Source organism: Poeciliopsis prolifica, unplaced genomic scaffold (assembly GCF_027474105.1).
Source record: "Poeciliopsis prolifica strain line A6 unplaced genomic scaffold, Auburn_PproV2 SCAFFOLD004, whole genome shotgun sequence".
NCBI lineage: Eukaryota > Metazoa > Chordata > Actinopteri > Cyprinodontiformes > Poeciliidae > Poeciliopsis > Poeciliopsis prolifica.
Genome location: NW_026562379.1, coordinates 984970 through 998814, shown reverse-complemented (window position 1 = coordinate 998814; position 13845 = coordinate 984970). Strand labels below are relative to the sequence as shown.

Sequence of the window (13845 nt, the reverse complement as noted above, 5' to 3'; positions counted from 1 at the left end):
TATTTTTGTCCGCTTAAACTGGCACTTAAAGTTTTAATTCCCCTTCACAGGTTTCTGGTGTCATCTTGTGAATGTTAATTGTTCAACTTCAACAAAGATTTGTCTACTATTAACTAAAACCACCTCTTTTTATGCTAGACCACCTGATTATACCTGATATATTGTGTTAATGTTGATCTTACAAATATTACAATTATTACAAACATTAATGTCTTCCTATTACAAAACAACACATTTATATTTATGCCTAAATATAATAACATGCTAAAGTTACTCGTAATTTTCAGGGAATTCCCGTAATCGCCGTAAATACAATGAAAAGTTTCAAACTTCGATGGACTACTTGAAGTTAGCTGAAATAGATTAAATAGATAAATAATAATACATAAATAATGTCACCATACTTATAGCAGTATTTTTTGAAAACTCCAACTTCACTGCTTTATTTGTTCATAAAATTCTCACCTTAAAACATACTTGAGGGGCCCCCACAGAGGGACTGAAACACAGCCACACAAAATCCTAAGAGACTTCTAATGTCTCATGACAAACCCAGCAGGGGCCAACACATGGCCAGGGGCCTCCCCAATATGTCAGCACTCTGACCTGCAGCAGTCTGTGGGTGTGTCTAATCACAGGAGTCTGTCCACCCTGTCAGGCAAAACCAACCAGGCTGTTGCTGATCAAGTCCAGATATGTGTCAGCCCCTGTGTGCGGGTGTGTGTGCTGTTGCTGATCAAGTCCAGATATGTGTCAGCCCCTGTGTGCGGGTGTGTGTGTGTGTGTGTGTGTGTGTGTGTGTGTGGGATGGGGTATGTGCAGCCTTTTTCATATGTTGATATATTGACAATAGTCTGGAATCTAAATCTAAACAACCTTGAGAAAAGAAAAAAAAACATTTCATTGTTTTTATTTGAAACAAAGAAGTACAAATTTGTCCTACTGCTACACACACACACACACACACACAAACACACACACAAAACAAACAAAAAAAAAAATTAAAAACCAACTAAATTTAATTTGTTTTCATGTAAGCATCCTTAAAAATACTATGTGTTTAGCTATTCTGATCTACATGGAGTAACACTGAATGTATAACCAGCTGGTTACTTAGCAAGGCTACCTGCTCCAGTTAACATGGCAGTCAGCTACTGGACAGAATGGCAGACTAAGAGAATGATTTCAATTTAGTATTAAATACAAATCTATAAGGTAAAAAACCAAATACAAAGTTAAAAAATTTTTTATTTTTTAATCTTAATCTAACAGAAGATCTTATTAGGTATCTAATATCTTCTACAAAGTACCCATAAAATGCTTTTATCTGGTGACTCTTTGGACATTGGTTTACTGGCAACAGGATAATTGATAAGAGTAACCCAAGAAACAATTATGAGTGAAAGGGGTAAAAGGTTTCTGTCAATCATCTGCCAGGTTGGCCTGGATGAAGTCAGTGTAAAAAGGATACATGGTCAATTTCTGAGTAATGTTGCCCATGGCACAGATAGCTCCCCACTGTTATTGAGTTAAACATGTCATTCCATAGTCATCTATACAGAAACTATCAAGCCATGGCTTCCTTTCCTGTGGATGTGACAGCCACCATGGGCGGCATCGGCATCCCATTAGTCCAGGACAAGGGGGATGGGAGATCAAACGGGGTTAGGAGAATTCGGCATTCACCGCGACTCGTTCACGAGACCAGCAGCGCTCAGGACAGGAGGTCAACTAATCACCTTGCTGTGCCATTTCCGAAGGGATAAAGGTGTGTGTGTGTGTGTGTGTGTGTGTGTGTGTGTGTGTGTGGGTGTGTGTGTGTGTGTGTGTGGGGGGGGGGGGGGGGGGGGTGAGGGGTGGGTATGTGAGGAGTAAGCGGGAAAAGAAAATCAGCCTTAAATTTGCCGTGATGAAGAATCAATAAAGCAGTAATTGCTTTACTTATTACCATGCAATGAAACAAATTGGGGGGAGAAGGGAGGCAAGCAGAGGGCTGGCATGCTGCATGAACGCTGGGGCTCCCCCCCTCCCCCCCGGCTGCTACGTTTAGAGATGAGCACAGAACGGAAAAGGAAAGGAGAGGAAAGGCATTTGGGCTTCAGTGGGCCAAGGCAAGGAAAAAAGGTCTCCTCGTGATAATTAAATCTTCTCACACTGATTTTCTGCCAAATTTATTTCCCCAGGGACCATAACTCTGATTCAGTGCTTACAAGCCATGCATAACTAATCATTTCAAGGGTGGGGTGGGGGACCACAAACCTGAATGAATAGGAAGAAAACGAAGGATGGCTACACTCAATCCCAGGCTTTATTTATCCCTAAATCAGTCCTGATTTAGACACGACAAAAAGTCAGATATAACCCTGACTGTTCTTCAGTAATGTTGAAAAAGATCTTTAAAGTGATGGCGTAATTGACCGTCAGTGTGCTCAATTCGCAGTGCTGTACTGGCATAGAACATCCTTTAATTCCTGGAACAAATAGAAGCCATGAAGCCAATGAAGTGTCGGTTCAATACTCCTCTGACTGTTCCTGGCATGATTGTGTTGAACATAATAACACAACAAATAAGGCCATTTATCTGAAGTAACGACAGGAGATGAGGCCAACTCCACTAATCAATACCCAGTCGATACAAACCAGATTTTCTTACATCAAAATCACTGAGACGGATCTTTCTTCAGCTCGGAGTGCACAACAGCAATACAGTGCCTCCCTCGAGTCCAGCGGTAGATCATATAGCCAATAGAAAGACAACAGTTTAAAACTGGTATATCCTTTATTCTGAGAGAGTATAAAATAAACTACACACACTGGCCACTTTATTAGCCACACCTTGCTAGTATCGGGTTGGAACCCCCTTTGCTTTCTGTATTGTTTTACTTCTCTGACAGCAGAGATGATTCATGAGGGTGTCGGAGATTTTGGTCCATATTGATATGACAGCAATAGATTTTCTGAGACTAGCTTGCTGCCCATTCATGATGTGAATCTCCTGTTCCTAAGCACTCCAAATGTTTTTCACTGGATTGAGCAGTGACCTCAAGAAACCAGTTTGAGATGATCTGATCTTAGTGACGTGGTGCATTATCCTGCTAGTAGGAGTCGCCAGAAGTAAGTTACAGTGTGGTCAAAAAGCAATGGACATGATGAGAGACGATATTCATAGGCTGCTTTAACAATGACAGAGTGTGTGACACAAAGCTCAACAATTTTATCTATTGATAGCTATACTGGGTGTAGCCAGCTTGGAATGAGTGTAATATGAAGATTTACCCAGGGGCATCGTCAGTGTGATGCCAGGAATGAGTAATTAATAGGGAAGTTTGATCATTTTTGAGTCAGTCTGAGTGGGATAGATATTCTTGTACGACAATGTTTTCTGTGCTTTGACCAATACTTGTAGTTGAGGCTTTGTGTAATTCCAGAAAGTCAGAAATGAAACAAATTAATGTACATCGAGACCATCTATGAGTCATTTTTTAATTATTTAGTTGGTCCTTATTGGTTTGAGTGATCATGTCATATATAACAACCCCATACTAGCAAATAGATTCAACCCCATACGAGCAAATAGTGAGATGTCAATGGATGTCCCCTATATTATTATATAGGGCCCCAAAGGGTGCCAGAAATATTTTCCAAAGAGTGGGAGTGAAGAAAATGTTCACTCCCACCAATGTTTAATGCCAGGTAAGTTAACTTTGAATCATTGTTTGCAATCTTTGTGATGCTCTGTCTTATTTATTTTCCTACTAGTTTAGAGCATCAGTGTTGTAGTAAAACACGTGATCATACTCGCCAGGATAACAAAAAGAGTGATAGCAGTTCTCTACAGTTTGAGGACCATCTATGTTACAGAATTGTGTCAGACAACTTCCTTCCAGATCTTTACAATAAGAGTCTTAAGCAGTATCCTCTATGCTCATAAAAAGATAATGATGAGAATGCATTCTTTGTTCTGGCTTCTGATGGTAAATAATCCATGACAGTTTGAATGTTATACAGACAACATGATGTGCGCATTGCTGATTAGAGAAATTAGATGCTTAGAAATAATACTAATTGTAGTAGTAACAGCAATGTTGAGAAAACAGTGTGGGACTAGTCCAAGTCTTAAGTCGTTATCAAATGTCAGCTGTCCTTGTGATGAATGGGGAAACGGTTGATATCAGAAGTGTCCTTGAGCCTTCTCTACCTCTGCTGTAATTTGTATGTCTTTGTATGTAACAAACTGTCCAGCAAGTGCACAACAACAGCATGGCAAAATTCAAACAATCTCCCTCTTGAATCCCCGTGTTTTAGTTAATGTGAAGAGATCACGGACACCGGATTGCTCATGTTTACCAGCACTTGAATTTCACTGCTTGTCCTTCAAGCCACGCGGCTCGGCGAGGTAGCGTGGCACGCCACACCGTGGCCCCGGTAATTAAAACATTTAAAGCAGAGCCAGCCCCCCCCCGTGCTCCTCGGGTCTGATATGGGGGTCACGCGCCTGTAGATTCTAATTTGTGCTCCATTTGTATTCATGACAGGCACGTGCTAAATATTTAACAGCAGCCTGGCAGGAGTTTTGTATTGTTAGGCTTTCCAGGTCAAATAATTTGATTTCAAGGCAGATTACATTAAGCATCAATGTCCAAGCCACCGCTCTCACTTGCCTCTCATTTCCTGTTCTTTTATTACAGCCAAGATAGGCCAGAACTGCAGGAACATGGCTGTGGATTGTACAAGAGCTTGTTAGCCATGGATTAGTTATTATTTTCAATTAGAAAAAAGGTATTGCATCATTAACTTCATGCACACATACCCACATTATCATTGCATGTTTGCGAAGAGGAAATTTTAGCTGACTGCCAAACTGCTTAGTAGAGCATTCAAACAAACGAAGGCGCAGACACACTTTCCCTAATGACATTATATTCCAGTAATATTTAATTGTCCTTCACTGAGGTATCCAACCACTTAGCAAGGAGTGTGGACTCTGATTCCGTCTTTTTAAGGTAGGAAACCAGAGCCAGTCATTTTCCAGTTTCAGGCAAGGCCCTGAGGTGATTGACAACAGAGCTAGTTAAACGGTGATGAGGCGTTAATGGATGCTGGGTCGAGAAAGAGGGGGGATTGGATAGCGGGTGGGGGGGAGTTGCGGTTGAATATTTAATGGTCATACAATTCCTGAACATAGACACACACGCGCACAAGCACACACAGGTACACATCCAACCCATGACCTGTCCTACGCGCCACGTAATTAGGGAAACAGTCCTTTCGTTTAACAGTCAAAAGAGCAAACGGTAGGTATACTATATTCCCCTAATGATATGGGTTAAAGAGCTATTATACGTCTCATTAAAATATATGATCTCCCAATCTGGTGGCAGTTTGAGGTAATGGGGACAGAGCAGGTTTGAGGCTAAGATACCATCTGTAGGCTATAGGCTAGTGTCCAATCCATATCTACATGATTCTGTATTTTACAGAAGGGCAGCACAGATGAAAAGACGTTTCTCACAAATGACACACCGGGCTGAGGTTTCACAAGTCAACACTGCGTGTGTGTGTGCGTGTGTGTATGTGTTTGGAGGCTTTTTAAGGAGCAGTTTCCAATGAAGCTGTGTTACATTTTACCCTGAAATCTAAAGAGAAGTTGTTCAATTAGGGCAGTATGACATCCGCAAAACACATTGTGTCATTATAAGTTTATTCTGCAATGATGAAATAAGTCAACATTTACCTACGTTTTTCTTCTTCTTCTCTATTTTTCCCTACTTTCACAATGTTTATACCACTAACTACTGGCCTTAGCAAATCTGTGCATAAATTTTACATCAGATGTAGCAGAAGACACAGTGAAATATTGAATAGTTCTCAAGAAAACTAATTTTAAAGTAATTGTTAATATTAAGTATTACAGAAGATGAAAACAATTGTGTTAAATTAACATAACTTCATATTGAGGTTTGTGTTGCCATTCCTTGTTCAAAAAGCTTTGAACAAAGTTAAAATATGTAAATATTTGGATGGAGAGTCAGAAGTTTGAAAATGACAAAATGGCAACTAAACTGGAGGGTCTTTCAAAATATGTATAACATACATTATAGTACAGCCATGTTGAATAATTCAATTTCAAAAGAATGATCCAAATAAATCTCTGGTTCTCGATTAAGTGCAATAGCACTTAATCACAACACTGTCATACTGTTTGTGTATGTATGACATGAGCAATGTTTTTGCTTGAGTATAAGAATCAAAATCAAAATGAGAACAGATATTATAAATAATAAATCTCCAACAACCAAGAAGGGTTTCTACAACATTTCCATTTAAAAAATCCCACACTTTTTCAAATTCACTTATCAAGATTTGTCACCATGTTTTAATTATATTAGTAACATAGTAAAATGCCATTTCACTTTGTTTGGCTGTTTGGGAAAACATGCATATTGTACAAACTATAATGCTATTTAATGTTGAACCAGAAAATCCAACATTAAATACAGATCTTTTGAATCACAGTTTACAATTAGGAATGACTTTGTTCACAAAATTTCAAAATAATTTTGTGAACTCATTCTTTTCTATTGGCATCTAAGCCCGAACCAGTTTGAAAAGTTTGGGTGCAGTTTAAAATCCAGAATTATAACTATTTAAATGACAAAAATAAACTTTATGGAAATTTCTGTTTTTATTTTAGAATAACTATTAGTAACTCAAATAATAAAATAATCATTGAGTTGTGTGAAAACTCAAGTTGTGATGTGGCAAATAGAAAATAGAAGTCATTATCTAAACACACATCAACGTTAAAATGTTATCACCCCCCTCCAAGAAAAATAGAATAATTTTATGGTGGGATAAGCAAGTTCCAAGTACAATAAGGGCTAATTAATAACTACAAACTTCTCAGATATAGCAGGTTAAATTGTTATTTTTAGAAAACTAATCATACAATAATGGTTTTTATTGTGTTAACTGAGCTTTTATAAAGTTCCCAGTTAAAGTAGAGTCCAAACAAACCAGCTGTGTAACTTTGGCAGTGATTCCATCTTATTATAGCTGGGTCACCAAGTTAGCTTGGAGACCCCTGGGCAAACAAACTGCATTTCTAAGCTTTAATAGCCTAAACGAAGCATAAAACTAACAAAGGAATCCTACACCTCGCTCATTCTGACCCCCTTTCATTTCCTACGCTTCCGATTTCAACCACTAGCATCATCTGGCTGCCCTTAACCAGAAAGCCAAACATTCCTTTTAAGCAGCTACTACTTTGTTAACTGATGACCACGGGGCCAGTTATTGATCCCCTTCTTCCTCCCTCTCAGTAAACCTGGCTGATAACCCCCCCTCTCTCTCTCTCTTCTCTCAGGGCTCAACAGTACGCGGTTTGCTACAATAATAGCTTGCATATTATAGCATCCACATGAATCAGATCTCAGTGGTTTCGATTAGGGCTAAACTAACGCAAATGCACCGACGGTCTAGGATGCGGATCTATTTATGAACAAGGAGTGTAGGTGGTAGCGTTCACTTCTCCCCTCCGTTCTCTTTAAAAGGATTTCTCATTTCAGTTGACTTAGCAGTTCAAGTGCAAACTTTGCAGTCGTGCTGACCTCTGAGAGGCCCTGCAGGGAGTGAGGAGACCCCTGGTGATCTGCTGTTAGCATCAGCAGTGGTCCAACTATTCAGTTTCAGTGTGCTTGGAGGAAGGGCAGAAGAGGATGAAGCTGCATGGTTCTGATAGTGCATTGAGGTACTTGTGATGGAAGCACTTGCTTCTTTTGCAAAGAAAGAGGGCCACCTGGGTCACTTTAAGTTGCTTCTCTAAACTTTCTTCGTGTGAAGAAAAAAAATCTTATGAGGCAAGAAGCTGATTGTTTTTTGTAAGAACTTTGCTTAATAAACGGCTACACAGAAAAAGAAAGACATTCACAACATATTCTATGTCTCCCTGCAGATGTGAAGTGAAGAATAGTGAAAAGGTTGGCTGGACCTTGAAAAAGGCACAAACTGACAGGGAGAAATGAAACTAGTACATAATTTGCTGGACAAAAAACAGGAGAAAGTATTAAAACTATTCATGAGGAAAGAGAAGATGGAGCTCTGAGACAAAGAAAAACAAATTACATTAACTCAAATCATAACGAGACCGGACAGAAAAAACAGGGCAAGAAAAAAAGGTAGGAAGGGAATAAGTTATTCCTTAAATAAGTGAAAGAAAAAGAAAGTGCAGGGCTAATTAGTTCCTTATAGCTACGCTTTCATTTGGCTAAAAGGTCAGCTAACTTTAAAGGTCACGCTGCCACCGATTGTACAAAGAAACACACACACACACACACACACACTCAACGCAAAAAAAAAAAAAATCCCCACAAAGAGTGACGGAGTTAAATCCAGCAACATCAACACAAGCACAAACAAGGACAACTTACAGTACGACACACATCTGTGTGGGCGTGCACATAGACACTTGTGGTACATTTGATATTCTCATTTCTATTATGTCCTGGTCAGTCAAGGGACCTGGGTCATTAATTCTATCTGAGGACTTTTATTACTGTTAGTATATCCACAGCAAATTACTCTTGACTTTATTTAAATGTGCATCAAGATAATCTTGAGGCAGTGTGTGTGTCTGTGTATGTAAAACCGATGCTGCTGGTCGTGAAGGAGCTCGACTGAATTTATCACCTGCAATGCTAAGCATGTTTCTTCCTTTCTGCCTGCATTTCCATGCAGATCACAGCTGTTCTAATAAAAACTACAGATTGTAATCAGCATCCCTGAATTTGTTGCTAGCGAAGTAGAGGTGAAGTGTATCAGAAAGCAGTATCAGACATCGGTTGTTTTATAGAGACTGAATGAGACATATTTAAATCCAGTTTTTATTTATTTAAATGCTAGCAAATTAACACTATGTTTAACTCTCATTCAGCAAATGCTAATTTTATCTACAGTTTATACTTATGGAATCACACTGTAAACAAACCTGACTTGCAGCAATACATTTTTGCAACTTTCGAGCAAAAAAAAGAAGGTATTGTTGGAAATTGCTTTACACGTTTTTTTTTGTTTTTTTTTATTGTTTATGCCTTGCTTTTTATTATTGGGTGGGACTACAGATAATATAGTCCAGGTTCACTGCTAAATAGACCTGCTAAAACCAGCCTGTAATGCCAACACAGATGTTAGAGCTAATGCTAAATTTACATGAGAAAACACAACACATCCAAAATATTGCGAAATACTGCAGCTATCTATTTTGTCCCTGTTTTGAAATAGTTACAACTGTTGAACTGATACTACTTTAAAATAGTTAATTATTATTAATATTGTTATTTTTTAGCAAAGTTACAAAAGGAAACCAGTTAAATTATTATTGACAGATTAGAAGTAGAATGAAACAACCAAGGATCAGTTAAAAAAAACAAAAAGGGATTAAAAGCTTCATATTTTTGTGGTTGGTTGGAGATCTATTTCCATTAATCTTTATAAAGAGCAGTGAGCAGACATAAGGGGCTGCACTGTGTAGGAGTGGTTAGCATTACTTATATGCTGCAACAGTTTCTATGATTTCTTCAGGGTTTTTCTCCCTCAGACAAAAACATGCGTGTTAAGGTAACTGGGGCCTGCACTAGCATTCTGAAAAAGTCACCAAATGCATAATTCTAGTAAGTATTACAAGGTAAGTAGTATTTCAAAAGAGCAGAAGAAATCTTACGTTTTTTGACCAATAGCAATGTTTGTTGATAATATGTTGCTATGAGACGACCTTGTTTTATGGTAACCCAGTGCAAATAAGTAAACATCTGATTTTTACTTTTGCAAAATTTAAGAATTGTAAATTTCTTGTGTCTGAGCAGACATGGAGTATTTCAAAGAAAGGTAAGCTTTATAAACAATAATTAATTTGGTGTTAGGAGATGAGCATTATTTTCTGGTAACGAACAGCAACGAAGCAGATTTTTACTCTGGTGTTGAATATAATATATTTTATAATATATTTACCACCAATGAAAAAAAAAGTTGTACTTTTCTGAAAAATTCACCAAATGCTCAATTCTTGTTACATAGTAAATGACATGAAGTAAATAGTATTTCAAACGAGCAGAAGAAATATTATGTTTTTTGAACATCAATAGTATTTGTTGGTAATTTGTTGCTAAGAGACAAGCGTGTTTTCTGGTAACCAAGTGCCGCAAAGTAAACATCTGATTTTTACTTTTGCAAAATTCACCAAATGTAAATTTCTTGTGTCTAAGCTGACAAGGAGTATTTCAAAGGAGCTTATGTTTAATAAACAATTATGAATTTGGTTTTAAGATATGAGCGTTTTTTTTTTTTTTTTTTAATGTAACAAACTGCCACGAAGTACAAATCAGATTTTTACTCTTGTGTTGAATGTCTGTTTATAATATATTCATCACCAATGACAAAAAAAACCAAAAATATTTTCACTTTTCTGCCAAATTCACCAAATGCACACATCTTGTTAAATGGCAAGGATTATAAAGTAAGTAATATTTCAGAAGAAATCTTATGTTTTTTTGAACAATAACAATATTTGTTGTTAATCTGTAACTAAGAGACAAGGTGCTTCGAAGAAAACATCTGGTTTTTACTATTGAAAACTTTACCAACTGTAAATTTCTTGGGTCTAATTTCAAAGGAACTTATGTTTTATAAACAAGAATTAATTCTGTGTTTTTTTTTCTGGTAACAAATTGCCACGAAGTACAAAACAAGTTTTTACCCTTGTGTTGAATAGTTATGTATTTACCACCAATGACAAAAAAAAAGTTTAACTTTTCCGAAAAATTAACCAAATGCACGATTCTTGTTAATTAACATAAGGTAAGAAGTATTTCAAACGATCAGAAGGAATATTATGTTTTTTGAACAATAACAATATTTGTTGTCAATCTGTTGCTAAGAGATGAGTGTGTTTTCTGATAACCAAGTGCCACGAAGTAAACATCTGATTTTTACTTATGGAAAAGTGAAAATCAAAAGGCAGTGCATTAACATTAGCATAAACATCAGCAGTGCACTGCCCCCACAAGTGGGGGCGGCTCATAGAGCCTCTTGTCTGCACTGCCCTGCCCTGATCCTGAGGTTCCCATTACTTTTACTCCTGATTTGTAAAAGTAATGGCACCGAATGTAAATAAAGTTGTGTGCTTAATCATTTGTATACACTGTATACAATACAGTATTTAAATCAGGTGACTTTTGCACTGCCCACATTAGCTATTTTGTTTACTTGTTAGCCATGTTTAGCATGGAGGAAGTCAATAGCTGTGTCTGAATTCAGGGTCTGCATCCTTCAAAGGACAGATTTGTAGGCTGATTACATCATAGCGAGGCGACAAGGCCAGTCTGAATTTGAAGACTCCTTCAAATGCGTCCTTCTTTTCCCCAAGTTTGAAGGACGGGCCCGGTGTATCCTTCACAGCCCCCCATATCCCAAAATCCACTGCGGGTCCGGTGAAGCAACCGCCATTGTTGCTTCACTGCCAGCAACATTGGCAGTGAAGAGAAATTATTTTGTTATGTTACACTTTAAATAACACCACACAATTTTGTACAACGTTTTTAGCCGAAAATTTAAGTCTAAAATATCTGCTCAGTTGAGCTGCTCTGACATTTTCGGACAAGTCTGCTCCCGCTGAGTTAACAGTTCGAGACCTGTCTGAATTCACAGCTTTTCTCTTCCGGTCTTAGTTTATTCACGGCCTTGGAAGGACCTGGTCTACCAAAACCAATTCGTCAAAGGATGCAGACCTTGAATTCGGACACAGCTAATGTAAGACAACATGTTAGTGAGGCTAACATTAGCATTTTGGCCAATTTTAGCTTCTACACCAATTTTGACATACTGAACAGAGTACAGAGAATAGACTCCATGTTACTCAACATGCTGTGACGTTCCACATGCTACTGAGTACATTGTAGCTTACTTTAGCATTGATGCTAATTTTTAGCATCAGATCGCTGGGTTCCAACAGACAAGCACACTTTGGCAGGCCCCGCTTAAATTTCTTCAGAAATGTCTGAAGAAGCCATTTGTCTTAGAAGCCATTCAGCTTGTTTTGAAGCTAAGACAAAGGAATTTGTCTTAGCAACAAATTACCAACAAATACTATTGATGTTCAAAAAACATAATATTTCTTCTGCTCGTTTGAAATACTATTCACTTCATGTCATTTACTATGTAACAAGAATTGAGAATTTGGTTCCATACTATTGTGAACATGTGTGGGAATGCACACTTGTTCACCCTGTGTGTATTCCCACCTCTGGCCTATAACGTGTGTTCCTGAGCAAGTAAAGTAGCTATGCTAAAAGCTAAAAGCGACACACACCATGACCCTAAACAGGATTAAGCTGGTATAAACATTAAAGAATTAATAAACAATCTGGGCTGGAAATGGACTAAAAAAATACAAATGTCTTACCTGACTTGCAAAATGTGCTAACTTGATGTTTTGTCCATTATTGTTGACCTAACAATTAGATTTTTATTTGGACACAATTTTTGTGTGTATAATTTTTAAGCAAAGATTTATGTGTTTGTGGATCAAAACTATTCTCATGTATCACCCTGGATCCATTCAGACCTAAATTTTTGACACAATCTGTTTCACCATAATTTCAGTTTTCATATTGGCTAAAAATAGTCAGTGTTAGATGCTGACGTTGGCTTATAAGTCAACGTTTCCAAGTTCTAAACATCAGCATGAACACTTACCTTCTTCAAGCTTCTTTCGGGCTTCTTCTTCTCTTTTGGCGACTTTGGCCTTCAGAACTTCATCTGTCTTAGCTGAAATGACAAATGGCAGGAAACAAAGTTAAAAGCAAAGTCAATATTCTAAATGTTGACTTGATTATTCAAATACAAATGTGATTATCCTTGATTTCTCATAATGACGCTATTTTCTTTGTTTTCTGAAGTAGTCTCAGCTAGTATTATGAGCCTCGGATGTGAAGGTGAACCTTTGAGTTTGACACTTTGGTCCACCTATGAAACTGGCAGGGAACATATTCATTGACGGAGCTTTCTCTACTTTTAATGTTGCAATATTTTGTGACCCAGGTAGAAAAAAGAAATTGAGAAAGAGTGACAGTTAAATACAAATGATTTTTAAGTACTATACACATACTGGCATCCTGATAATATTAATGGAAAAAAAAACTATTTTGCTTTTTTAAACGAGTACATCTTCTCTACTTCAAAATCTAACACATCTAGATTGAGTCGCTTCAAAATTTGCCAGACAAAAACCGTAACTTATCACTTAGTCGTGTGATTCAAATCTTTTTTCTGTGGGCCAGTTTCCACGAATAAAAACCATATGCCCCATTTTTGTACAATCATCCACAGAAACACCAAAAACAAACTAAAAGCCCATTTAAAATTTATTTTCAGTAAAAAAGAAAAAGTGAGGAATTTGCATTTCTTTCAAACTATATCAGCCACCCTGATCCCACCTCTATGTTCAGGGTTCAGATGTCAGGACGTAGCAGCTGGCACAGGCTTGTTTCTTTTCTGTGAAAACAAGCTGAACTGCCTGATGTGCATGTAGTGCTGAATGAGAGACTATTTTTAAGTAAGCCAGTCCGTCTACGCTCATTAACTTATCTTTTGACAAAACAGTGCGTTTTTCAGCCATATTGTCGAGCCCTGCATATAATGACACAGTCAGGTCCGTAAAAGCAAGGTTTTGTGCAATGAAAGTTTCATCTATTGATGATCAGTTGGTGCCGATAATTTGTAAAACATTTTGTAAAACATTTTAAAATTCTCCTTGCTGGTATCTACCTCCAATGGTCCTCCTTCGCAGGTCCA

General features: G+C 37.7%; 1 protein-coding gene across 1 annotated transcript in view; it reads right to left on the bottom strand.

Annotated features, from left to right (window-relative positions):
- rsrc1 (arginine/serine-rich coiled-coil 1) overlaps positions 1 to 13845 on the bottom strand; it is a 137986-nt gene that overhangs the window by 20724 nt on the left and 103417 nt on the right. The window contains exon 7 of the mRNA XM_055028768.1: positions 12748 to 12819. Coding sequence (XP_054884743.1) covers positions 12748 to 12819 — 72 coding nt within the window. The remainder of the gene's footprint in view (positions 1 to 12747; positions 12820 to 13845) is intronic.